Source organism: Necator americanus, chromosome IV (genome assembly GCF_031761385.1).
Source record: "Necator americanus strain Aroian chromosome IV, whole genome shotgun sequence".
Taxonomy (NCBI): domain Eukaryota; kingdom Metazoa; phylum Nematoda; class Chromadorea; order Rhabditida; family Ancylostomatidae; genus Necator; species Necator americanus.
This window is the reverse complement of record NC_087374.1, coordinates 17,450,526-17,476,935: the sequence shown is the minus strand read 5'-3', so window position 1 is coordinate 17,476,935 and position 26,410 is coordinate 17,450,526. Positions and strand designations below refer to the sequence as shown.

General features: G+C 42.5%; 6 protein-coding genes across 10 annotated transcripts; 4 read left to right on the top strand and 2 right to left on the bottom strand.

The window, feature by feature from the left end:
- Nucleotides 1–1,438: 1,438 nt before the first annotated feature.
- Nucleotides 1,439–2,089, bottom strand: RB195_001668 (uncharacterized protein; the record flags this gene model as incomplete). 2 transcript variants are annotated; one of them, XM_064198571.1, is made up of 4 exons in its annotated part: nt 1,486–1,519; nt 1,593–1,608; nt 1,703–1,778; nt 1,883–2,089. In XM_064198571.1, the coding sequence occupies 4 exons, from the start codon at nt 2,087–2,089 to the stop codon at nt 1,486–1,488; spliced, it is 333 nt and encodes a 110-aa protein (XP_064054452.1). The 2 variants fall into 2 exon arrangements, with proteins under 2 accessions (XP_064054451.1, XP_064054452.1); XM_064198570.1 differs by having other exon boundaries at nt 1,439–1,519; nt 1,593–1,778.
- A 2,558-nt stretch (nt 2,090–4,647) lies between these two features.
- RB195_001667 (uncharacterized protein) lies at nt 4,648–7,798 on the top strand (the record flags this gene model as incomplete). Of its 2 annotated transcripts, XM_064198569.1 has the most annotated exons (6): nt 4,648–4,729; nt 6,671–6,698; nt 6,763–7,054; nt 7,112–7,297; nt 7,369–7,693; nt 7,761–7,798. In XM_064198569.1, the coding sequence occupies 6 exons, from the start codon at nt 4,648–4,650 to the stop codon at nt 7,796–7,798; spliced, it is 951 nt and encodes a 316-aa protein (XP_064054450.1). The 2 variants fall into 2 exon arrangements, with proteins under 2 accessions (XP_064054450.1, XP_013303989.1); XM_013448535.2 differs by lacking the exons at nt 4,648–4,729; nt 6,671–6,698 and having other exon boundaries at nt 6,764–7,054.
- Nucleotides 7,799–13,064: 5,266 nt separating this feature from the next.
- Nucleotides 13,065–17,507, bottom strand: RB195_001666 (uncharacterized protein; the record flags this gene model as incomplete). Of its 2 annotated transcripts, XM_064198568.1 has the most annotated exons (5): nt 13,065–13,642; nt 13,818–14,449; nt 14,517–14,689; nt 17,141–17,358; nt 17,438–17,507. In XM_064198568.1, 5 exons carry the CDS (start codon nt 17,505–17,507, stop codon nt 13,065–13,067), a joined length of 1,671 nt encoding a protein of 556 aa, XP_064054448.1. The 2 variants fall into 2 exon arrangements, with proteins under 2 accessions (XP_064054448.1, XP_064054449.1); XM_064198567.1 differs by lacking the exon at nt 17,438–17,507 and having other exon boundaries at nt 13,887–14,416; nt 17,141–17,344.
- Nucleotides 17,508–19,236: 1,729 nt separating this feature from the next.
- Nucleotides 19,237–20,126, top strand: RB195_001665 (uncharacterized protein; the record flags this gene model as incomplete). Its single annotated transcript, XM_013448534.1, has 4 exons — nt 19,237–19,464; nt 19,546–19,731; nt 19,788–19,881; nt 20,104–20,126. 4 exons carry the CDS (start codon nt 19,237–19,239, stop codon nt 20,124–20,126), a joined length of 531 nt encoding a protein of 176 aa, XP_013303988.1.
- A 3,546-nt stretch (nt 20,127–23,672) lies between these two features.
- On the top strand, nt 23,673–24,140 carry RB195_001664 (uncharacterized protein; the record flags this gene model as incomplete). The annotated part of the gene is made up of 1 exon (XM_064198566.1): nt 23,673–24,140. The coding sequence occupies one exon, from the start codon at nt 23,673–23,675 to the stop codon at nt 24,138–24,140; it is 468 nt and encodes a 155-aa protein (XP_064054447.1).
- Nucleotides 23,673–26,205, top strand: RB195_001663 (uncharacterized protein; the record flags this gene model as incomplete). 2 transcript variants are annotated; one of them, XM_064198565.1, is made up of 8 exons in its annotated part: nt 23,673–23,839; nt 23,912–24,088; nt 25,157–25,223; nt 25,290–25,394; nt 25,452–25,561; nt 25,741–25,882; nt 25,935–26,027; nt 26,080–26,205. In XM_064198565.1, 8 exons carry the CDS (start codon nt 23,673–23,675, stop codon nt 26,203–26,205), a joined length of 987 nt encoding a protein of 328 aa, XP_064054445.1. The 2 variants fall into 2 exon arrangements, with proteins under 2 accessions (XP_064054445.1, XP_064054446.1); XM_064198564.1 differs by lacking the exons at nt 23,673–23,839; nt 23,912–24,088; nt 25,157–25,223 and having other exon boundaries at nt 25,302–25,394.
- Between the last annotated feature and the right edge of the window lie 205 nt (nt 26,206–26,410).

The following is a 26,410-nucleotide window of genomic DNA, read 5'->3' as shown; positions in this document are numbered from 1 at the left end:
AATAATGTCTTCTTACTAATCGATTGAAGTGAAACCAATGGATAAGCTGCTGAGTTGGCTGCTGCATGGAGGCACGTTCTAACACCTTCAGGTACTAAAGCGCTTCGAAAGCCGTTTTTTTTTTATTGCGATTAAGAAGAGATGAGCGGAGCCATACCAGATCCCCTATCTACAACAACATCTCTAGCTTTTTCTGTGGATTCCCTCAGCACGTAAGATTTGCGGTTTGCTACTTTCAACGTTGACAGAAGTAAAGCTTTGAAAGCATGGGAGCATACGTTACGTATAGCGTGGGAGCTAGGTACCCAAATAAGATTTGACTGCGAGAAAAGACGCTATAAACAAGCCATACCACACAGACTGTTTAATGGAGCTTGGAATTAAAAGTAAGCTAAGAAGCGGAGGTGAACTGCACCGCGTAGACTTCAGACATTGTTGACTGAGCGACGTCTTGCGGAGTTACATCTACCGAGGATCCATACACGTTTGCGTCAGTACGTCGGTTCATAGCATACCAAAGCAAAGTAAAAAGCTAGTAAAAAAAAACTGTATAAGCGCCATCCAGATATGCTACGCATGGCATGCAGCAAGGAAAACATTGCGTAGGACTCCCTTTGAGCATTCATGCAGACCGCATATTTGAACCTCCGTCCAACGGATTTTGAAATGGAACAGAAGGGAGCAAGGAAGAAGAAGGAGCAGAAGTTATGTAAGTAATCATTGTTTCCTACCACAATTACTATTGTGGTCACTGATAGTAATTATTTATTACTTGTTCCTGTTACTGTTGTTGGTTTGCTAATTTTACTCACAGTACTCAGAAATTTGAGAATTCTGGTAGAGAAAGAAATGGAATTCATTGAAGGTGATGTCGAAATTGGACAACGATCGATTCAACAGTGGGAACAATCTAGGGTCTTTGGATGTTTGCAGGTCATCCGCTGAAAACTTTTTCAGAGAATAAAGGTGAAGAGGGACGTCAGAAGATCACCTCTGTTACACACTAATAGATGGGTGGGGATAGTTCTCGTCTGAAGTGCTATGTTCCAATGATGCAAGACTACTGCGGACGAGATGTGGTACATAAGGGATGATCACAGTGGTCGAAACTGTTCGGCAAATGAGATGCCACGAGAAGACCCCTGTCGTTTGGATCACTTTAATTCAAACACATTTGTCTTTTATGGGCCGAATCTACCTCGATGTGAACCAGTAGAAACGAATTCTGACCGAAAACTCATTAAGGGAGATTTGAAAGAAATTTGTGTGTGGACGTGCAAGTACGTAAGAGTTAAAAAGCGGAGATTGTCCACTTCTCAAAGCAAAAAAGAAGAAAAAGTTAGACCCAAAATTCAGACAGATGAGGAAAAGCTCTCGCTTGGAAGTTGCTGAAACTCAAAAGAATTTATTCGTTACAAGTTGGTCTGTCAACGAGGCATTATTTTATTTCTTCTTTTTTTTCTTTACTTTTGCTGCGCTCTTTGGCTAACTGCAAGGCGTAGTTGAGAACTTCATACTGCTGAAAAAAACGACTTCGACTGTCGTCGTAGATTTACACAATTCCGCAGAAATGCGCTAAGATTTCTACCAACTTGTTCGTGTTCCGCTCTGAATTTGTCTATATAGGCTCTAACGAGGGCTCGGATCTTATCCCCATTCCAGTATGTTTCAAGGAATTCCTTGCCGAGACTTGTCAACGAACCAATAATCTCGCCAAATTTTTTTCGAACTTCGTCTTCCTCTTTCCTTCGTTTTTCGATGTACTTCTGGACTTTATCCTGAAGTTGTCTGACTGTTACATGTATACAGAATTGCTTAAGTGAAAACATTAACCACATCGACGTCTCCATTTGCGTGAGGAAACCTAGTGCAGAAAAATTACCTTAATTCCAAGCTTTTCGCCCCATTTTAGAGCTTTCTCAATTTGTTCGTTTGCAGAGAGGTCCCATCTCTCTAGTAGATTTTTGTACTCCCGCCTATCTTCAGCTGAGACATTTTGGAGAAATGTACGTCCGTTGCTGTAGCTTCTTCCGTAATCTCTTCCGGAAATGCTTAGACACAGAGCGAGGAGTATCAGTTCGGCTCGCATTCTCAATAGCTTGTTGAGATGACGCTTTTTATAGGAGTGACAACTCTTAAAATTCACTAAAAAAATGACGTCTACTGGTTGCAGGCTTGACAAGGTTGAGAATAAAAAGAACTTTGGAAAGGAACGGTGCGCACAAAGTCACTTAGACTTCTGAGGTCTTTTTATAGCACGTTTTAAGAATTAATGCCTGTTTTACATACTCCGTTTCTCTCATTAAATCGCTTAAGCTATCCATTTGCATACACTACGTTTGTTTGGGCCTTTTGCGTCGCTACATTCTAAGTGATGTGAGAGGAGCGGAATTCATCAAATCCATTAGACAAAAAGTGTTGTGCTTTCAGTACTTTTGTGATTCACGTGTTCATTGGATACTTGGATACTTAAATGGCCACTTTAACTGACCGTACCGACAAGGTCCGTTCTGTCCTGTCTTCCTCGCAAATATGTTGCGTGTTTCGTAAGTGACGTTGACGAGGTCCTTGAGTCGAATCCACGCCAGCTTGCTCAGCACTCAACACATCAACCAGTGGATGGCGATTTCCCTGGGGCGCGTTCAACATCTCTTGTGGTCATAGGCGCGGTGAGAGTCCGAACCTGCTCAGATGAAGGCGGCTAGCTCATAGGGTGCACGTCAACTGACGAGAATCCCCTCGCCAACAGTCCAAAAGTGAAGGGTGCTGGAGCACCGGTTCAGACTACCTTAGGCTTACTTTTTTCTGTGCTTAGGATCAACCCACCCTTGGTTCATAAATCATCGATTTTTATCTCAACGTGATCTATTCATGATTCCTTAGCTTTCGATATATATTCTGGTGTGTCGGAATGACAAGACATACCTTGAATGTTCCGTTGCGAAGATTGCTTAGTTGCTGTGCGCGCCGGTTTTTCCGTTTATATTCAGAATAACCCTGTCATACGCTCTACAGACGTTGGGTAACTTCGTGGATGTGGAGGCAATGCGTGCTGGCGTCTCCTCCGTCTGAGGGGAACACTGCACGAAAGAACTGTCCGTCCGCAGTTTCTTTTACAAGGTTGAGTGAAACCAACCCTGTTAAAATTTGTCTGAGACGGGCACGTACGTTAAGCGTGCCTTTTGATCGAGCAACATTTGCAGTACAGTGTCTGGCTTTCCGCTCTCGAAGGCTTTCTCACTGTTGATGAACGCTGGGACGAGAAAAGTAGTATCCTTGCTAAACCTACATGTGGATAAGAAAAAACTTTGCATTTTTTTAAGACCGAAAGAAGACTATGTATGGGGACTGAAACATACCTTTCTTCTTCTCATCTTTTTAATGCGGTCATAGTGCTCCGAATCGCACATAGTTTTCTCTGGACAACCATCAAAAGAAAGGATCTACAGCGGCCAGTTTTATGTTCACAATGTGCGTCTGGTGTTCTTCATTTGCAGCTGAAGTACTCGAGATGTTATTTCCACTTCTCTGTTGGTTTTTTTGCAAAACAGGAGGTTGTTTGTGCATCACTCTAACCTATACAGTCTTTCCTGAGGTATTCGGCTACGATCGACAGTTTTGCATGCAAAGCGAACGTCTGCAATTATTCGGCTATTACGATACGCTCATTCGTGATTGATCGCTGTCGAACACGAGATTACGCGCCTGTTTAAATAAGGGCGCAGTCCTGCCAGTATCCAGCCAAATTATTACAACGGAACACTTGTTTACAAACCATAAAAAAGTATTCTTAGGCTGTCAATGGTAAACACACGTTTCAGCGATTTGTTGTGTGCAAACTTTATTGAAAGAAGGTGAGAACCATTGTTTGCAGGCTCTTCAATGCGATTGCGGACAGAAAAGTCCGTCAAATTTGAGGACGCCACAGTCGGTAGTACTTCCTACGCGGCAACGCACATACCTACTTTTTTAATGTTCCCTCAGCTCTTTGCAGTACCCTATTCGATTTATAAATCGAAGCAGCGCCCTTAGAAAGTTTGGGGACACTTATCAGCCAGGTGCGAGCAGATCTGTTCTGGAAGTTAGCTATGAGAGCAGCACAAGACCAGTAGGAGCTCGAACGTGTAGTTTAATCTCTTCAAGTAGTGCTAAATTGACTCATCCTGTTCGGGAGCAACGCATGGACAGGTGAACTTCTTTTCTCCTCGAGAATTGCGCAGACGACGCATGCGCTGCATAGGCGAATGTAAAGGTCCTGTAATCCCTGATCACATAGTTGTTTGGTTGTAACTGGCTCGTTCGGCAAGACATAAACATTATTTTTTCGAAATATCACACGGCAGCGGTATACTATATAAAGGGCACATAAGTCCAGGGACGAAAATTGTTTAGTTGATGCTTTAGGGAATATTGTTGGACCCAAGAAAATTCTGCAATTGACTGCGCTCACTCCTCTGCTTGAAGATAATTAACTCGCACTGATTTCAAAGTCGTTTTTTTTTTTCTCTTCTGCAATTGTTGCTATAAGAAAATTAAAAACTTCTTAAAATTCCTGCAGAATTGACATAAAAATGGAAGTTAATGGAAGTCATACAATGGGCGTAGAAGCTAGGGTCTCGTTTTTGAGAAAGTGGTAGGGCAACTCGTATGAACAACCGCTCGTGTCTTGACATTTTAAGAATTCGAAACATCCCTGCTGGTGTTACGACTCCATGCCGATTTGTAGACGGTTAGTAAAAAAAAAAAGCAGCACACCACGATTCTGAAGTGGTGCGGATTTCAAGTGGAGAATCCGTATACGGGGTCGTAGATTGTGGAGACGGGGTAGTTCCGGCCATCTCTCCCTGCATCACTGCAAACAGCCGCCTTCAGAATGCTGTTTTGTACGAAGCCACCTATTGCAATGCTCCACCCCTTACGCCGCCTCTGCCCTGCAATTCGACGAAAATCAATTCGGAGTGCCCCGATAGGCAGTAAGAGACGCTACGCGTGCAAGGGTGGTGCGCTGCAGTAGAAGGCATCGTACAAAACAGCATCCAGGGGCCGGCTGCTTGCAGTGGTTCAGGAAGAGATGAGCGGAACCACCCCAGTCTCCATAATCCACGACCCCGTATATGGATACTCCACCTGAAATCGGTACCACCACAGATTGTGGTATGCTGCCTTTAAGGTGATCCTGGAAAACGTGATCTTAGGGTGATTCTATAAGTTTCTCCACTATCCCAAGAAAGAACCCAAAATGCAAAGAAAAGACGAGAGCAAAAAAACCACAAAAAATGGACCTTCAGCATTCCTTCCACTTAAAAAAAGAATCTAGAATACTTACAAATTGATCTGGTGACTTACATAGATGTTATAAAGAATTTTTTTCGACACATCGTGCAGTCTCATTTATATCTTGACAACCTAATACTGTATTCTTGTGGGAAGAGAGATTTTGCAGAGCACATATGTTGTTATCAACTGCGACATGTCGCGCATTTACGAAAATAGAAAAAAAGGTCTGCTTTTTTCACTTGTATGGACTGATAAGACGTTCGAAAATAGCGTTATCTCTTAGATGCCTACTCATGAACCGAATTGGTGCTGCTGATATAGATTACCGTCGATGATGATTCATGAGGTACGGTATTTGGTATTATTCACTCGGAGTGCTGCACAGTAAACTGTTGAGCCGTGCATATTAAAAATCGGAGGCACAAATTAGTCCCACGCTTGAAAACCACGCGCTAGACGACGCAGTTGTGTCCACAGAGAAGAAAAAGTCGATTTCGGCCAATTAATGACTCACATTAGCACAAGTGAAATTTCATAACGATTGAGGAAACAAAATGTTTGCTTTAAAAAACTGAAATGAACCGTGTTGTATTGTTACCCAGGATGCGCACTATCCTCCTTTGTTCAGATGTGTTTGGTTTTTTTCTACTGTAAATCTAACACCGATTTACATTAAATCTAGCCTGTAAGGTATCTGGTTAGAGAACAACCACTAAGGATATGTGAAATTGAGGAAGGAATTTTACTTTTGGATCTACCCAGATCTTCAAGATTTGTGTGCCCCATCTGAACAACCTTTTTTAAATGATGTAATCCGAAAATAAGATAAACAGCAATGAAAGAACCAGTATTCTGAAATCAGTGAATATATGATTCCCAAGAAATGAAGTTTTAAGTTTGGGAATGAAAGATTCTCGTCGAATGCAATTTTTACTTCTCCGGGTATTCACACACGATTACAGAAAAGAAAGAAAAGAAAGAAAAAAGAAAAAAAAGAAAAAACAAACAGAAAAGAAAAGAATGCTCGGTATTGGTAGTGCTATAGCATTTTGCGTGGTTTCCTGCAACTTCTAGGTGGAATTTAATGCGAAAATCTATGCAAAACTGCGAAACCTCCTGTTACTTTTTTAGTCTTTCTTCCAGCTGAACTTTAGCGTCCAGGCCTCAGTCGCGAGTTTTTTTTTCGGTGGTTTCGATGTCAAAGTTTTTCGAAAAAGTGCAAATTCGCTACCACTTGTCGAGTTCGTGCCGAGTCCACGAATTTGTTTGCATAGCAGCATGTGAGTCAGAGAAGGCGGACCGCACATAGATCAGCATCAAAAGCGTCGAATATAAGGCTGACCCCGATCAGGCTTCACAACTGCCTTTTTTAGCCTCATATTATTGTGAGTAGAAATCGTTCCAACTCAAAACTTCAGCAAGTCTGTTTTATCGGCCTCCTCAAATACTCATTCCGATTATCGTCGAAAAAGTGCACATTTTCAGAATGAAAACACTCCTTACTGTTCTGATTCTCATTGGAGCTGTACTCTGTGGCCCTCATGGATCGGATGAGTTCGAAGGAAGAGATGGACCAGGAGGGCGTGGAGGTAGAGGTAGAGGAGGTCCTGGAGGAAGAGGTAGACCACCTTTCCGTCCTAGACCTCCACCACCGTACCTTAGAAATGTGACCGAAGAGGCACGCAGAGAATACTTCGATATTGTGTCGAACATGAACACAACTTTCGCGAAACAAAAGGAAGAGATCTTGGCATGGGGAGAGAAATATGGAGTTCTAGTGAGTTTGACTAGGAGATTACCTGACCATGATAGAGTAAATTGCTTGTTGTTCCAGACTCAAGTCGAAGAGTTCAACGCGAACATGACTTACATGAAAGACGAGATGAAGAAAAATGTTACCGAGTTGATTTCTAAGTTGCCGGAAGCTCTCCAAAACTTCTCTGCACTTATGGAGAATGAGAACCAGACTCCTATTCAACTTCACGAAGCCATCGGCAAACTTAACGCTGAGGATCCAAAAGTTAGTTGAAGTGTTCAAACAATTCTAAAAATGCTATCAAGAAGAAACAAGTACAAATAATGTGTTTTCAGTTGTACAATGTTCTGAAGTTCATTTTGCACCAATTCATGCCGAGACATGGACCAAGAGGACCCGGAAAGCGAGGGGGCAGAGGAGGCCCATGGGGATTCGGGGGTCCAGGTGGTGAAGGAGATTTCGGAGGACCAGAAGGATTCAGAGGACAACAAGGATTTGGGGGACGGGGAGGTCAACGGGGTTTCGGAAGTCCAGGAGGATTTGGAAGCCGAGGAAGTGAAGGAAGTTTCGAAGGAAGAGATGGTTTTGGACAGCCAAACAACATTGAACAAGGCCAGGAAGGTTTCGAGGAGTACGCAAATGGAATCCAGGGGACTCAAGGTCTGTTCTAATTGCTACCTGATCACCCAGTTTGGTTGTCAAAAAGTCAACAACTTACTTCACTCAGGTGGATTTGGTGAGCAAGATAATGGATTCCGGTTCTAAGCGACTGCCATTTCAAGAGATGTCACCTACAACACCCATCATTTCTCCTCCATCTATTAAATAAATCCCATTATCTTGTAATTTTGCTCACTTGCCGCTCAGCTACGAATGTAAACCATACGAGCTTGTATGTTTCCCACTGTTTGCTTAGTTTTCGTTGTTACCTAATAATTAAACCACAGCGACGGCATAGTAATGATAAAAAATCGAAGTGAATAAAAACAAAAAATAAATTATTGTAAGAATATGAAAAATGTATACTTAATGACTAAAGAGAGAAAACAGCTAAGAATTTCATTCCTTTCCTCTCGTCCACATGCGAACTCTGACTTGACGAAAAGAAGAGAATGATATTCTTCGCTGTAATCTCTCTTCTGCTCTTTCCTGTGCTAGAAAGTTTTTTTTTTCACTGCGAACTCTCCTAGAAGCTCAAGAAAATGTACATATGTCAACAACAGAGCCATTTTTCGGAAGAATAATCCAACATCCTGTCACCTGTGAGAGATCCTATGTAGATTATTTTTACATCTTCGTTCATCTTTAATTTGTAATTTTTACATGTTCCTCCTGTCTCCCTTACATCTTTTGTTAGATAGGATATTTTGAAAAACGGATGTTCATGGCATAAGAAATGGTCATTTCTGAACATAGACTTACTTCACTCAAAAAAGATTTTAGAAGGTTGTACTCCACTAAATTTCCAACAAATTTGCACACAAACGTGCACTCCACGACCAAACCACGTGACTGTGAAGTTTCTTTTTATTGTCGATGGCATTACACAGCACCTACGGAACTGCGCATGATGGATAGAGATACACTTCGAAGAACATGTTAGGCAACATCGGTTCCATGCAGTTTTCGTAATGGTATCCAACCATCGTTTCACCTTTTGAATTCGCATGGGTCTATGTAGTATAAAGCAGATATTGAATGGAAGCTTTTTAGAAGCTCCAGAATATGGATTCCTGTCACAAGATTCGCTTATGTCTCATAGATCTTTCAAGAAGATTCTATTCAGCAGAATAGAATCTTCTTGAAAGTTAACCTTTTAATTGATTATGTCTTGTGCACTTCTCCCGAAACTCACATAAGTGTTTAATTTTCTCACATAAAAGATCGTAGTGCAACTTGAACATCTGAATTAGGAGTAAATGCAAGTGCATGAGAAAGCACGTCAGCTACTGCGGATGTGTCGCGGTCGCCCAGACATAGGCAGTCGCCTATTGGCGTGGCAGAAAAAGCGGAATGTGAAAAAGATCGAACTGTAGGGTCAAGACAACATAAGCACGGTGCAGTTGCGTACGCGGAGTCTCTTGAGGCGATGCGGTGGAGCGTAGCGGTTAGGAACGTACTGGATCCTTTGCTGGCACCACCCATCACTGCAGTTAGCGATGGATCCACCTCGGATGCGGGACAAGAGGTACCCGTGAAAACCGGCTGACTGCTCCTGTGCTCCGTTCAGCACCGCGCTCCTCCGCGTAATTACGGCTGCCGCTCCACCAGCTAGATATCCTCCACGACCGCCTGAGATCACCTACACCCCGCCTCCCTGTTGCTCTTTGATCAACGCCGCGCGCGACGTTCGCGCCGCAACGAAGCGGTGGATAGTGCGAATTTTGAAGGAATGGGAGTGAAAAACGAATTGCCGCAGCGAATTCTGATGTGTTGATATAGTAAACTAAGCGAATATTAATGGGAATAAAAGAGAAGTAGACCCTTTTATCCAATGTAACTTTACATAAGTAAAAATTATCTCAAAAAGATGCTCCAGGGAAAAGAATAACATGCATATATTTTCACACATCTCGTAACTTAACGAATTTCCTGGCCTTACTCTTCTATACAAGCTAGCAATGCATAAGTATGCGTTTGTTACGATGCCATTCAACGAATTCGTGGAAATCGTGTTCAACTTTTAACTGCAGCAGCTATAATAACAGCAACTTTATGCGCTTATTACTTTGTATACATTCTTTAAACTCCTTTCTACATTTTACCTTTTCAAAATTTTACTTAGATATAATGTTTATATAGAGCGCATGTCAAACACTTCAATACTTGCTTGTACGTTTTATACAGTTTTATATAATAGAACTTCGTATGGTTCTTCAAACTTCTTTCAACAGCGTTTTATCGCTTCATTTCTATCTATTCTCTGCATAAAATCAATATGACAGGTTAGGTGTATTAGTGGCGAACAGAGACCTTTGCATCTTCGAGATATACCTTTAGGTACAGTGTATGTCTGTGAGGCATTATTCGCGCCTCGTTAATAGTTGGATGCCGGTTTTATCCAGCTAGATAAGCAAAAAGAAATCCTTAGAAAGCGAAAAAAAGTAAAGAAGGTAGCATAACATCGATCAGTACGACATTTTTTGAAACATCTCTTGCATTCCCAGAGATGGATATGAGTGTTTTCCACCTAACAACAGGATAATTTCATTTTCACTCGCATTTCTAAATGGCATGTCACTTATACAAACATATTTCATTTTTTCCTTCTTTTATATTAACTTACAAACACACTTTATGTAGACCTTCGAACAACATCTAATACCAGGTACTTTCCTTTCCGTTCGACTTTAAAAGAACATCATAAGAGCTGCAAGCGCGGCGAAAAAAATCGTCGTAAGAACGGTAGACGCGGCGAAATGGGAGGCGAGGGTGGCATGGGCGGGACATCTTGAAGACGTAGCATAAGAGGAGCAATCAGGCTACTGTAGCGATTATGACGGTATCAGGAGACGCGCGGTGCAATTAACGATGCTCATTAGCCTCCTGGATAGGCGGCGGCACATCATACCTCTTGAACGTTCCCCATCCACCTCGGTTCCAACTGCTGCCTCCACCGGGCCATTTCGAGCGCGCACGCCAATGCACCGTGCTTCATGTCGTTTTGACCCGACTATATGATCGACATGGACTAACAAAAACACACAATGTTGGTCTTGGTGTCGATAGTTATTGATTAACCAGTCTGAAGTCAGGCTTTAGCCGGACTTCAGATTGGTTAATCAATAACTGTCGACTTATCTGTGCTGTTCTCTTCGTTCGCCTTCACTGATCAATTGATCAAATTTAATCAAAAATCAATGGTAGTGACACTTTCTGTAAAATCAGAATTCTGTTTTTCTAGCAACGTTTTCTTCTTTCTTTTTTGCTATAAATAAGGACGAAAGATTTCATAGTTCTCTTTCTAAGCGCGTCAGTTCTAGATTTTGAGAATATTCAAACTTTAGCTTTAAACACTCCTTCGGTTCCAATATAATATAGACACAATTTTAAAACATTACTCGAAGTATGAGCTTTCTTTGTTTTTACCGACAGCTATCAAAGAATGATGTTTAACATAAAATGACGGTAACGACACCATCGTACTGATAAATATGACGTCCCTCGTCTGATCACGTAAACCGTTGGCTACTATTTAAGCAGCAAGTTTCACTCGAGTTTCCACTTTCTGAGACATAATACGAAAACGAGGCAAACATGCAAGGAAACAGAGAGGAGTCATAGAGGTGAAAAGCAACGGGCGCAGTGGCCACAGGTATGAAACGGGTGCAAAGCCCCACTTACCTTTCGTTTCCCCCACTAATACTGCATTATGGCACAACAATTCTACACCGCGGGACCCGACGCGCACCCATTTGTAGCTATCTGACTCCGGCGCAACATTTCGAAGCTGTTGGTCTCGTCGCAACCCATTTATAGCTATCTGATTCCGGCGCACCATTTCGAAGCTGTTGGTCTCGTCGCAACCCATTTATAGCTATCTGATTCCGGCGCACCATTTCGAAGCTGTTGGTCCCGTCGCAACCCATTTTATAGCTGTCTGACGCCGACGGACCAATCCGGCGCCGTTTGACCCGTCGCACCACTTTTTTGGGATTTCGTGACCCACAGACAAGCACACACATACACATACGGACTGAGCTCGTTATTATACACCAGTCTGGATGTCCAGCTAAAGCTGGAGTTGGAGTTGGACTGGACTTTCTGTGGTGTTCGCTTCGCTCACCTTAACTGATCACTTGAAAATTTATAGTTATGTCACTTTCTGTTAAATTAAATTTGTATTCTTCTAACAACGCTTTCTTTCTCTTTCTTTATTATAACGAAGGAGTGTCTGAAGTTCTCCAAATGTAGAATATTCAACCATCAACTTCAGACACTCCTTCGATATACTCATTTGAATGAAGAATATTCAACCATCAATATCTAACAACGCTTTCTTTCTCTCTTTTTATTATAAAATCAAGGCGTAAGATTACACAGTTTTCCTTCTAAACGCGTAATTTCATCTAATTTACTCTTCGCGACATTCACACGAAGTTACTCCTCTCCGATCCGACGCCGGTGGACCCGTCACACCCTTTTTCGGAATTTCATTTCACACACACACACACACACACACACACACACACACACACACACACACACACACACACACACACACACACACACACACACACACACACACACACACACACACACACACACACACACACACACACACACACACACACACACACACACACACACACACACACACACACACACACACACACACGCACGCACACACACACACACACACACACGCACACACACACACACACACACACACACACACACACACACGCACGCACCACACATGCACACACACATGCACATGCACGTGACAGACTAAGCCCGTTATTATATAACATGTTCATGATGATTTGCAGCAACAGGTATTGATACAAAATATCTCGGACCTTCTACCAAAAGTAGATCTTTGTCGACTGAATCCTGAATTCAACAAATACATGAAGAAACGTTACGACTAATGTTAGAAACAGCAAAGCGATTGCTGGTTCGTGCTAGGACCTGGTTTGTATTCAAACTTCGCTCGATTACAGTACTATCCAGTTCAATACGCAACTCCTTAACTACACGAAGTACAGTTATTTAATTCTACTACACACAAAGTGCAATGTGAATGTGTAAAGTGTAAATGTTCTTGGGACCAATAACACAATATGCATCATCATATGTGTACAAAGAGTGAGCAGAGAACTGTAAGAAACGACTAGATACCTAGATATGCGCGTGAGGATGATCTTGGTCGATACTTTGTATAATTCGCTAAGCAAGCATATCCGACGGTAGTTGCGAAGGTCCTCTCGGTCACCTTTCTTATGGATAAGAACGGTTCGCGAGACCTTCCACTTGTCTGAAATCCTTTTTTTTTTCTGAAGGTAGGATGTCATGTGCGCTGTTAAGATTACATGAAGTGGATGGCCACAGCCCGAAGGAAGTCTGCTGCAATAAAATCAGGTCCGGAGGCTGTGCCAGGTTTCATGCTCTTGATAGCGACTCGTACTTCCGAAGGGGGAATCCGTGGTGGAGCTTCACCAATGATGATGATCGGGCTTGACACAGGAGTTGATGAACGGAAAAGGTTTGAGTAAAACCTCTCCGTAACGATCTCCATCTCACGACGAGAAGAACTGCGAGTCTCGTCTTCGCTCAGCAAGGCTGCTAGCGGAATATTATATTCCCTGCGGCACCTCCTTAGACTCGTTCTTCTTTGTGCTGCTTCCAGAATCTTCTTCTGCTTGTAGTTCGAGAACTCCTCCTGCAACGCTTTTCTGCAGCTAGCGTTAGCTACTAACCGCTCAATGTGCGATGCATTCGGACCAAGCCTCAAAGTCATTCTTCTTTCCAACAATTCCTTGATGGTGTTCGAAATTCGATCCAAATTTGTCGTGCGCAGCTTCGAGGCACGCTCAGCACAGGCTCGTAATCCTATGAGCAGTATCCCGTAGTCCACGTTTGGGTCCTCCTCGATGTGCAAGTCACCTTGGAACAAGGAGTCCTCGAGTACGTAATCGTCGTAGACGACTTCTTTTCTTTTTCGTTGCCGATATCAGATGTTCTTTTCATCGTGTGGTTAAGTCGTATTTTCGCACGAAGAAAATGGTGATCGGAACCACTACAAAAGGATGGTACTACTGAGACGTCAAGTAGACACCACCCCGGTTAGTGAGCATGTGGTCGATCTCCGCACGAGTCGCGCCATTGGGCGATTCCCATGTCCACCGACGATGATCCTTTTTCATGAAAAGAGAGTTCCCATGAAAGAGGCGAGCGGCGAGACGATTGCCATTTTCATTCCGTTCCCTTTGTCCAAATCTTCCGATCCTGTGTTCCTCTTCTGTAACCTTTCCTAGATTTGCGTTGAAGTGTCCGATAACGAATTTGTAGAAGGACTTCTCGTTGCGGATCACTTTCTCCAGCTCCTCGTAAAACGCGTCCAATTCGGATTCATCAGCTATTGATGTTGGTGAGTAGCAGATGATGATACTGATGGGTTTTTGGCGCAGAGGACGGAGGCAAAGAATGATCAGACGAGGTGACAGGATCTCGTGAGAATCGTCAAGATGGACGACGGACGGGTGAACAACAAAACCAACACTGCCTACATTTCGCGACGGAACCTTCTCTCCACGAATGATGAGTCTTCCGTCATTCATCGGTCGTACGTCGCTCCATCTGCACTTGGTCTCCTGCAGAGCAACTACGTGAAATTTGATACGCTCTGCAGCTCCGAGAAAGGCACGCAGGTTAGCGTCTCTGGACACTGTTCTCGCATTGTAAGTACACAGTCTGAGACAGTCTCCATGGCGAGTCGTGTGTGTCGCCTTGGTCCAGAATCAAAGACGTCCCGAGCAACCTGAGATCTGATCGCTTCTCACCGGTCGCCATACCGTTCGACTTCTGAGACGGCAGGTTCCAGTGTACAGGGTACTGAGGCAGTGAATATGCTAGAGTGGCAAAAAGACTTTTCCCCAAACTAAGCAGCCCTGCCATGGCGAGCCTAGCTTTGACCACAGGTCGTCGCACAACCTATATGGATCAGGGATCTACCTTGCGACATTTTGCCAAGACGGTGGTGAATCTTAGCAGTAGTTTGCTCTTAGCTAGACTTCCGATTCCTAGAAGTCGGAATGTCGGATGTGTCGAACTCCTTCTCAGCTTGGGAAACCCTGCCGGAGCGCGAACCGCCGCTGTGCTTCGCAGTTCGACGCCCAGAGTCACCTCTACGCCACTATGAGGCGGTAAACCGTTGTGAAGGGTTACATAAAGGCTTCATTCAGAATACCAGAGCACGAGGTCTGATACTGGTGAGACCTCTTTCGAAGTACATAATTTCAGATGTAGAACACGAATATAACAGTACATGACATATTGTAAAATTTAAATCTGGGGGATAGAATACGATGTTTCAGTGTTCCATAATCCCAATTATTGCGGCTTCCGCATCTGAGACGGTCTTTATAGGTTAGCCAAGATAAGCAGTTTCGGCTGATCTCGATTTTTTTTTCTCCAAAATTCACTCAATTTCTGAGAAAAAAATCATTTTCACTCAATTTATATGCTGCCATATTTGCCCTCGACGAGTGAAATAACACCACAAGTAGCGCCGAACTGCTCAAAAGTTGAAACTTTTCAAAAAAAAAATGAACTGGACTTTCCAGCCACCTTTATACCTAGGAAAGCCCACACATGATACACCGTCTAGATCCAGTCATCCTTCTGTCATGTTAATGAAACCTTGATTAGGTTCACAAGAAGGTTTTGAAATCAATACGCTATATTCATGTTGAGTACCTGCAAAGTCTAGTTGATTTTTACGACCGCTTGTTATGCCTTAGTTTTCACTGAAAACAACCTCGCATTGAGAGTTTCACATCTGATGACCTTTCGATTAAAGGCATCACCTCACGAATCTGGCGTGGTATGGGTTTTCGTTGGAGTGCACCTACATCGGGTCGTAGGTTATTTTTACGGGGGTGGTTCCGCTCATCTCTCCCTGCATCGCTGTAAACAGACGGTTTCGAAATGCGGTTCCTTACGACGTCTTCAATTTCAACGCATTACCCTTGCGCTCCGTCCCGCCTGCGATTCGCCAAATGAAATGAATTGCCTACCGGGGCGTAGAAATGTATTGTTGACGAATCGTAGGTGGGGCGGGGCGCAAGGGTGGCGCCTTGCAATTGAGGACGTCGTAAGGAACCGCATTTCGAAGCCGTCTGTTGACAGTGATGCAGGGAGAGATGAGCGGAACCACTCCTGCATTCATAATCTACGACCCGAGGTACACTAAGGTACACTCCAACGAAAATTCATACTACGCCACATTCACGGGGTGATGCCTTTAAACATTGTGGTTATTTAACGGTTATTCGACATATTTGCGTTCATGCGTCGATGAAATACTGTCACAAAGGATTGTGGCAGGTTTTGAATTACCATGGATTGATGGTTCAGTTACAGCGGAACTTACTTTACCAACTGCGCTACATTAAAAATCAACACCCGTAATGGCACAAACGCTAGGCCACTAGCGTTGCGATACCATAGTGGTTAATCAAATGGGGCGTAAATGTTGTTGTTATCGCATATTTATGTTCTTCACCATAAATATGCACAAAGTGCCCATTTCTGAGATTATTAGCTGATGCAGAGTTAAACGAAACTCAAAACCTCAAAATGTGATTTCTAACTCTCAAAAAGCGATGTCAGGGCACTCTTTAAGAAAAAGAGGTAGAATCGTAACATCTCAGCCTACCAAAATAAAGCAAATTCCAAAAAATAGGAAGGAAATGGAGTCAGGAGCCCCCGAAAATGGTCGTAATGGTTACGTGAGCAGGTTTCTTGAGATCTCCGAATGGTGTGGTTTGGTTTGGTAATTGCGTTAATTGGCATCTATATTTTAATTTTTCGTTTTTGTCAGAATTAAAAATTTCTGTGATTCGTGACAGTTTCTGCTCGGAACCCTGAAAGCGAAATTATTCGAAATTCGCTGCGGCTTCATACTGGTTGGAGATTGATCTGTACATAAGCCCGAATCAACGAGTATTCTCTTTCATTTGCGTAACGGGAGAAATGGCTACTGACTATTTCCTGACTCCGTCCTGATTACACCCAGATTTCTAAGCCTGCATCAAAGCCTAAAGGAGAATTTAACAAATGACTTCTGATCGTGGCATGCCACGGAAGGAGTGTGCTCCAATGTGCTCCAATCGTGGAAGTTTGGGAACTCGTTAAGTCGTGAAGGAGGCGGACACGAACGGTGTGGATGCCCACTAGAAGTTCGAATGCTATAACATCCAATGTCATCAACCGGAGTTTCCATACAGGAAAACAAGAAGGAACTTTCTACGAGATTTGCAATCGAAAGAAGACCGTCCTGGCTGGCTGCATCTACGACCTCGGGATCGTTAAGGAAATGGCGCAAACGTTGGAGGTCGATGAAATGGAAATCATCCAGTGGAGTCAGTAAGTTGAAACAACCTGACGAAACTGGGCAACACCAACAAGATGGTCAACCACATTGCAGAGTTCGTGGATCTTGCCACAGGAGTGCATAGGCAACGCATCGAAAAGACCTGGTCTCCTTTGAATTCTAAAATTCGCTCCCGACACGGGTGGAAAGTTGACCTGTGGGATGATCATTTGTACCGAGTCCTTCGGAAATGGCAGTTTAACAGTGAGCATCTTCTGCGCGAGCCCTGGAAGCAGATCGTCGCGAACTATCTCATTTCCTGAGGGATTTCACGATTGAACAGCTTTCATAAAGGCTACACTCACTGAATCCAACGGGCGTCTTTAGATCTACAACCTTGCAAATACGAATCGATCTGACTGAAAGTTGTTTCATGTGAAGAATTTTTAATTGTGATAAGAAAGGATAATTGGTCAATCAAGGTAAGCATGCGCAATTACTGAACTACCAAACCTGTTTAGTGGCTGAGACCTCAAGAAACCTGTTTAAAGGCATCACCCCACAGATCTGAGGTGGTATGAATTTTAGGTGGAGTATTCGTATACGGGATAGCAGACTACGGAGAGGGTGTGATTCCGTCCATTTCTTCCTAATTGCCGTAAAAAACGGCCCGGAAGATCGTGCACAGCGCTGGCTGGCGCTCCAATCGAACTCCTTGTAGGAAATAGTGCGCCGAAACGCTCGAAGCCGTATCCTCCGTTTTCTACGGCAATTAGGAAGAAATGAGCGGAATCACCCTTCTCTCAATGATCTACGATCCCGTATAGGAATACTCCACTGGAAATCTGTACCACTACAGATTCATTGGGTGATGCCTTTAAATAGCCATTACAACCGCTTTTTGAATGTCCCTCCCTTTTCCGGTTTGAACCAGATGGCATAAAAGAAGAGAAGCCGTGCTTCCATTCTCTATTCTAGACTGGACGTAAATTATGCAAAACCCTCAGAGAAGGAAAAGTACCAGAGAATTGGAGCGCAGAATGACTGGTTGTTTGCGAATGTTGATTTCGTGTGAGTAGAGTAATAAGATAAAGGATACGGTTTCTGGCGTTAATCAATCCGGTTGGGATGCACCCCACGTTCACTTCAATTCAGAGTTGCTTGAGGTTCACGAACGTGTAACTGGCCTATACAATGACTTGCGGGATTAGCCGATGTGTCACGTCAGTTTTTCTATCCTCCCAAAGGAGTCTGGTACCGATTTATCGTCCCTGGAGGGATGAAAGACTTGGTGAGCACTAGGGCGAATTCGAACCTCGTGCATGCAGCGGAACCTCTAACCGCTACACTACACCAGAAAGTTGTGAAAAAAAGATGGAGAAAATGCGGATCTGCGCCTTTTCGTCTTCTGATGAAGAATTAGCGATTTTACCGTATATTGCCGCCGACCTTTACCCTTCACATTAGGGAGAGATGCAGGTCCGTAACGTTCTATGTTTTCTTTTCGAGAAGCTGGGAACGGCAGAACACTCGACTGTGCGTGAGGTTCCTGAAAGAATGGTGTTCTGAAAACTAAGAAATCATCAAATCTGTTTCTCTTCCCTTCGTTCCTTCAATTTTTCCTTGTCAAAGCAAGATCGGGCTGCCTTTCAACAGACTTATCTTTGATCTGCTGTAGAACATATCTCGACAATCTCGGATTTTTCCATGGTTTGAATACAAACTACAGGGTTGTTTGTGCTTTTGAAAGAGGTTGTTGACCAGCGCAAGCTGTTTATATATTGCTGTGTTTTCGTAGCTATATTTGCACAGCAGCAAAATTCCTACCAAAGACATCGTTTTACGGTGTACAGTATGAAAAGTAATTGTGCGCTTAAGATCTAATTTTAAGATTACGGACTCGAATACAATTACATGTAGTGGATCCACTAGTTTGTATTGTTCCTTAAAAAGAATGGAATAATCTGCATCAATAAGAGAGATTACCAAGACAAATCCGCATTAACGGGTGATTCATAGCGGGCGGCGCCTACACATCAACATCAACTTTCCCGAATAAAAAGGCCCTCTGTTGCGGTGGTTACCGATGTTTCATAAGTTTATAATCATGCATAATTTAGCATTTAGTAGTGCGTAGAGACAATTGCTGTGCCTTCTTTCTAGGATGAATTCGCTCCTATTCGGGCTCACTGTTATCGGACTTGCACTATGTGGCTATCCTGAGATGCCTCTTGGCAAACATGGAAAACAAGGCCCACCTCCACCGCCTTTTCTTAGGAATGTGACTCAAACAGCCAAAAAAGAATACTTCGACATTCTGAAACGAACTAATGAGACCATTCGTCAGCAGAAGGAAGAAATCATGGAATGGGGGAAGAAATATGGCGTAGAGGTGGGAACTGTCTGAATTTTCGGAAGAATTGCCTCGAAAATACGCTGTTATTCAATTTCTCGAAGATGTGCTGTTGTTTAGGCTAAAGTTCAAGAATTTGAGATCAACATGACAAAACACAGAGCTGAAGTGAAACAGAATGTTACTGAGTTGCTTGCTAGACTACCAGCTGCATATCAGCACCTTACCACTATTATGGACAACGAGGAACAGACACCGATTCAAATGCGTGACGCGATAGGAGCGTTCAAGAATCAAAGCAAAGTGGTAAGGAAGCATTTGTGGAACCACGAATACGCTGTTTTTTGTCCATCTTTTTCCAGGAATTCAGCGTGCTGACATTTGCCGCTGGACAATTTAGGCCCCGAAAAGGCGGTCCACGTAGGGATCATGAACGCTCTGGTGTGAAATCTCTTAGTAAGTAGATAGGATCAGCAACTTAAATTTTGTGCACTTGGATCGGGAACAAACATTTTCACTAATTCTCATTGCGAGACCTTTTACCCTCGCCTCAAATACCTTTCAGAAAATCTTGACATTAGTAGTTTTCGTTCATTTATTTTATCTCTGTTACTTTTCTTTAATATTTCTGAGCATTTGTGCATTTTCCCTTCTTTGTCTTCACATTTACATTTTCAGATAAGGGCAACAACTCCCACTGACTGACTCACGACTCTGGAACGAAAAGTGCATATAAATTAATTGCAATGCTATAAATAAGTTTGTTTTCAATGAATTTTTAATTTTCTTCTTAGGTGATATTCCGACTTATTTGACCCAGTCAGATTTAACTTCTGCATTTATTCTACTAAACCCTGTATAAACCACTTATGTTATATGTTGTCCAGTTTTGCTGAAGTTTACAGGAGAAAAATTCGAGGTCAGACAGAGACCATCGCGACCATCGGTAATCGGGGCGAGTTTTGGGCGCATCATGAAAACTTATTAGAGGAATGTTGTGTGCCAAATCCTACGTATTCCAAATGGATAAGCGGCATTTAGACGTGATCCGCATAGTATGCCTGAACAGAAAATTGAAGAAAAAACAGTTCAGAAAGTTCCTCTTTACATATTTGTGTAAATTGCTTATTAGAGCTTTTCTTCGAGGGATATTGAACGGAATGGAAGGTACATAAGCAATTTATTATTGTTCTTGCTTTCCGACTATTATTAATAGCAGGAAGATTTAATAGTGATAGTAATTATTTATTACTTGTTCTTGTTAATGCTGTGGCAGCTGTCATTTATACTTCGATTATTTATTTTCTTCTGTGGTCAAAAAGAAATTCGAAATCACCTCGATAGCTTTCAAAACTTAGAAATTTAAGAACTTCTGCTACGAAGAGAAATGGGAGTGACTTCGAAATTGACCAACAACCCTAATCAACTGTAGCAACGTGAGGATTGTTGAGTGTTCTACAGACCATCCGTTGGAAAGTCTTTCATTCAATTATTATGGGTGACCGAGATCGCTCACCACAAAGGCAGCATGTCACGAAACTTACGATATTGGGGTCCCTTTGGACAAATACAGAGTTCGGGCTGCAGATTACAACTGAAAATGCGTAGGAGTAGGCTCCGCTAAATTTTCGCTCGCGTTGGAACGCGGCACCCTTGTGCACGCTCCGGTTCCCTCAGCAGCCTGTTCGTTAGTGCAGTTTAACTACGACACGCTCCTACTCGTAATCTCCACCCGAACTCAATGTTCCCCCACAGAGAATGCAACATCGTCAGTTTCGTGATATGCTGTCTTTAAGCGTTATGTGTCTATTTATATACGTGCCCAAGAGTTAGGATTGTTCTTGTTTGGCATGCTATGCTGCAATGGCGCAACCTAGTGTGGAATAAGAACTAATTCACCGAAGTGGTAGCGTACCAAACCCTTCCGACCACGGTCGTAGAAAAGATTGTGCAAATTAAATGCTTCGAGTAGATCCCTGTCATTTGGATCACCTTAATTCGAACACGTTGGCCTGGTATAAGCCAAATCAACCTCGAATTGAACCAGCAGAAACGCCATTTCCTGAATTCTGACCGAAAACTCACTAAGGGAGATTTGAACGAAACTTGTATGCGCACGCACAAGTAGTGGAGGATGTAAGAGTTAAAAAGCGGAGATTGTCCGCTTCTCACAGCAAAAAAAGAAGAAAGTGCTAGATACGAAATTCAGATAGGTAAGAAAAATATCTCTCTATGAAGTTACTAAAACTTAAAATACTTACTCCTGAAAAGTTGTGTCTGTCAACGAGGCATTATTTCAATTTCTTCTTTTTTCCCTTTACTTTCGCTGCGCTCCTTGGTTCTCTCCATGGTGTAAATGGAAACTTCATACTGCTGAAAAAAAAAGATTTTGATTGTCATCGTAAATTTACACATTCAAAAAAATTTACACATATTTCTGCCAACTTGCTCGTGTTCCGCTCTGAATTTGTCTATATCAGCTTTAACGAGGGCTTAGATCTTCTCCCTACTGCAGTATATTTCAAGGAACTGTTTGCCGAGACTTGTTAGCGAATCTGTAGTCTCACTAAATATTCTCCGAGCTTCCTCTTTATTCCTTCGACGTTTTTCGAAGTACTTTTGGACTTTATCCTAAAGTTATCAGATTCTTACTTCCACAACTGCTTTTAAAGTTGCGGTGAAAATGTGAACCAAATCGACATCTTCTTTTTTCTGAGAAACGCAAAGCATCCAAAGTTTACCTTTATTCGATTAGCTCGATTAGCGATTGCATGTCTATCTAAATCTATGCCGGCCTCGAACTCTTGACAGTGTGTAAAGTGGATAAAGTTTCTGGCATAAAATCAATCCTCTTGGAATGCGCCCCCACGTTCACTTCAATTCAGAATCGTTTGAGGTTACGAACGTGTAACTGGACCATACAATGACTTGCGGTGGCTAGCCGATGTGCCAAGTCAGTGTTTTTATCCTCCCAGACAAGCCTTGTATCAATTTATCGACTCAGGAGGGATGAGAGGATTTCTAGATTGAGATGTTTTTGGGGTATGAATACCACTATCCATGATCTTAGAGTTTCGTTCAACTGATTGTTGGTTGTCAGGCACTGAAGAGGATATATTTCACCTAATGGTCTTTGTAGAATTTTGTAGCTAGGCATTAAAGTTTTAGCGGAAGTTATCAAGCCGTCTGCGCTTCGTACTAAATCTCCTAAATCTCCGATGTTACCGTATACCCATTGTCTTCTGGGCAGCAATTCCTGTTCAACCAATGCAGTCTCGCCAGTTTCTGGGATTTTATTCACATGACGTTTCTGATTCAACCAACACCTGTGCCTATCACGTAAAATAGTAAGGTATTCAGTGTTCCATTTCTCTCACAACTTAGTTATTACGGATGGAATTTGGCATGTTCTTCCAGTTTACCCTTCGACCAGTCTGTAAACGGTAAAAATACGTCACTGCTCTAGAAATGAAGTAATGACGAAAAATGTGAGCGTCCAGAATTCCTTCAACAATCTTGAGTAGAGCACTCTTAGGAAATCCACATTGCTGGCCGTTTGCCGCAGTTCTTACTGTATCTATAGTCCTGTACTCGGTTCTCGTATCAATGATTGGTATGGTATTGTCCATTTGCAAATGTCGAAAACAAAGACGCAAAAGAAGTAATGTAAAAGTTGAGTGTGAACTGAATACGTTCAAACCATCTACTCTAATCGCAAACACTTTAATAGTAGTCACTTTGTTCACTTTCGCCTGTCAACATTGTTACACAAGGCACACCGCAGAAATGGTGTGCGCGTCAAAAGGCAAATGTCTATTCGAATTTAGACAAGAAATACTCTTCAACAAAAGAGATTCAGAAATCTGTATTCAAATGAACCATTTATATACTACAATAGGTATGGTAAGAGTGAAAAATAGAATAAATAAGAGCATAAAGCTCAGGCGCAGAAAACTTTCACTCAACTCAACTTTCACCACAAGATGAGCTCAGATGGGATCTTGCAGAAAAGACAAGACGTAACAACATAACGTAACGTGTGTAACAGAATGTACCCGAACAAGACTATATCAGAATTAGAAATGACCTCAAAGTATCCAGGAGACGTCAACAGAAGCAAAGAAAATAATTTAAAAAATGAGAAAAAAAATGAGAAAAATAGGTAATTCTGACTCCCCATGTCACTTACAAGTGCTATGAGCTGATGAGCTATCGACTACAGCTTTCAAAAATAACATTTCCCTCCTATGGACAGAAGATTCACTGTTTCCGAAAACGAGACGCTGAGATTACCTAATGATTTTCGCCTTCCTGTGGAGTGCAAATCATATATCCTAACGAAAGAAGAGCTTTCAAAATGCGAAAATCGCATGGTTTGTACCTATGAAAATCTTAAGGCTCTTAGAGCATGCGGGTGCTCACTGGGTTCTATTAGGAACTTCCGTAAGGAGATCACATATACACCTCCCATCAATACTCCTTTCAGAGAAATCAGGTTAGATGAAATGAATGTCAACGGCTACACTCACCAACATGAAACCACTATTGTTCTTGGGTCAAGCCTTATGTTCAGCGGCGCACATTACATCATAGAACAAGTTGGTGATATAGCATTTGAAGAATTAAAGGCTGCTATAATTGCCTTGGAGGAGCACATGTTGGGGTCTGTGCAGGTCATGCGCATAACTCGCATGAATGCCTGGATAACAGTTTAGTGCGAATCTCAGGTGTTTTTGAGCAAAACTAATACAGTATATCTAGAGTTCAGTAACGCTCTGATTCAGCAAAAGTGTCATACGTCTTTCAATGGGCGTGAGGTTACATTTGATCTACATGGTACACTTGTATATCATCCCAGAAGTAGATGAAGTCAGGTTTATTCCGCAAAAAATAGCTAAGAAAGTGCAAACGACTACTTCAGAAAATTTGGTTTATCTGATCTTCAACCACACCTAGAAGTTCTTAAAGAACACGGGAAGTTGTCCTTTGGAAAGGTAAATTCCTTGGCAATAACGACTGGAATTAGCTACGTGCTGGGTCCCACCATCACTCTACTTATTTTTAAAATTGTCATTGTTATGCTAAAAAAACTATTCTTTCTTTAATAATCCTCCCACTGATACCGCTTTGCGCCTGCAATGCGGTTTACCGCATGTCACGCTTTTGATTATCCGCGGTCTTCCTAACACTTTCTACTCGTCTCCTTCCACACCAAATGCAAGCTGTTCCTCAACTCGTCAACTCAAAGTGAATTCTGGATTCGACATTGGCTGAAATAGGAAGAAGAATTGGGAATTCCTAGCGAATATGACACGTTTTCTTACGTAATGCATAGATCTAAAATTTGATCCGTTCTCGGAACACTCCGGCGACACAACGAGATTTAGATCTATACACTATTATTCGTAGTGTTTATGTCATCATATTGTCTTCTCTCTATCGAATCATATGACAAGGAGGCGCCTCCCTTGTGGAACCTGTAGCTTTTTTATGTACGCCGGAGACAGCTGATAGTTTCTGTTAGCCTTTAAACTCATTTATCGTGATTCACAATATGCCCTAACTCACACACGCATAGGCACGGGATATTAACAGTGGCGTCCAGATTTGGACCGGTGTTGTATGGTTTAGAAATCGTTTTCCTGGACAGATCTAACCAACGTTCTCCCTTATAGCCCTCTTTATCTCGTCGCGTGGACCTCTTAATAGCTGCGAAGAGTGTGATCCTAAGGTACATAGGTAACGATAAGCGCTATATAGAAATATATGAGAATCTGTGTTCGATTCAGAAACTGCAGGTTCGTTTCTCCATGTATTTTATTTTTCGATTTTACTGTTTTCTCAGCTGGATTTGTAAGTTGTAGGAGACATACAGCATGTATGTCATAACACCTCAGCTGGAAAGCAGAGAATGGCGAGATGCTGCGCTGAGAAACTTCATTGTTAGAGAGGAGCGTTCTCTACTTGAAGTTCGATATCGTCTCCTCTTCGTTTTTACCGTTGTGACGGTTGAACGGTATTTGTAGGTTATTGTCTTTTCGGGGATACTTAGAATGTCACGTGATGAAGCCAGTCGATTGTCTATCAAACTTGCTATCGATTCGGGTAATTCGATGGGTACCCTTACAATTGTTAGGTAGGTTTTTTGGGTGAATTATCTTAAGTAGTGGCTCTCTCAAGTTTTTCATTTGCATTTCCATTCACAGCGAAGAAAATCATTTAGTCTGCTTTAGGTTTACCTCAGTAACGTATATTTTCATAGTCTTCTTGCAGAAATTTTAATTTCTTACGAAGGATAAAAATATGGCAATGCAGGGATGCACTTCGCTCCATTCCGGACGTGTCACCGGCTCTTGCAGAAGCATGTGTTCATGGGTGCGAGTTTGTGCTCTGGCGCTTGAAAGAAACCCTCGGAAACGGCTCGGATTCAGTCCCAGAACCGGAAATGATCGATCAGGTGCATCATTTTTTGGTTCGAATACGGTCTATTGTAGCAGTTTCTGTTTCAGTCAGTTGACTCTGTTTTCATTCTTTCGCGAGTGCTTCGCATTCTCGAACCAGCCACCGCCCATTCTTTGAGTTTGCAGGAGTCTGTTGCGATGGTACAATGGGATTTCATTCGCAGTAAATGTCGGTTGTCAACATGTGTTTCAGATGCACGGATACACAAACATATTCATTCAATTGATGAATCAATGTATGCTGGATGACTCCACAAGCGACTCATTCAGTGAAAAGGAGCATTCGAAGAACGAAGAAGTCGTTGGTGCTGAGAAATGAGCTACGACGCAAGTCGTACTGTTACGGTTTGAGAGGAGTGAGGTTTAATCTTTAGTCGTATTTATGTCGCGTGTGCGTCGTCGCATAAGCGTTTACCAGACCCAAAGTAAGGGACCGCTATTTGGATTTATATGGAAGGGATCGCTAATGTAGCAGCGGTAACACAAAGTGCTGTTCGAAGTGATGTGTTGCAAATCAACTTCGA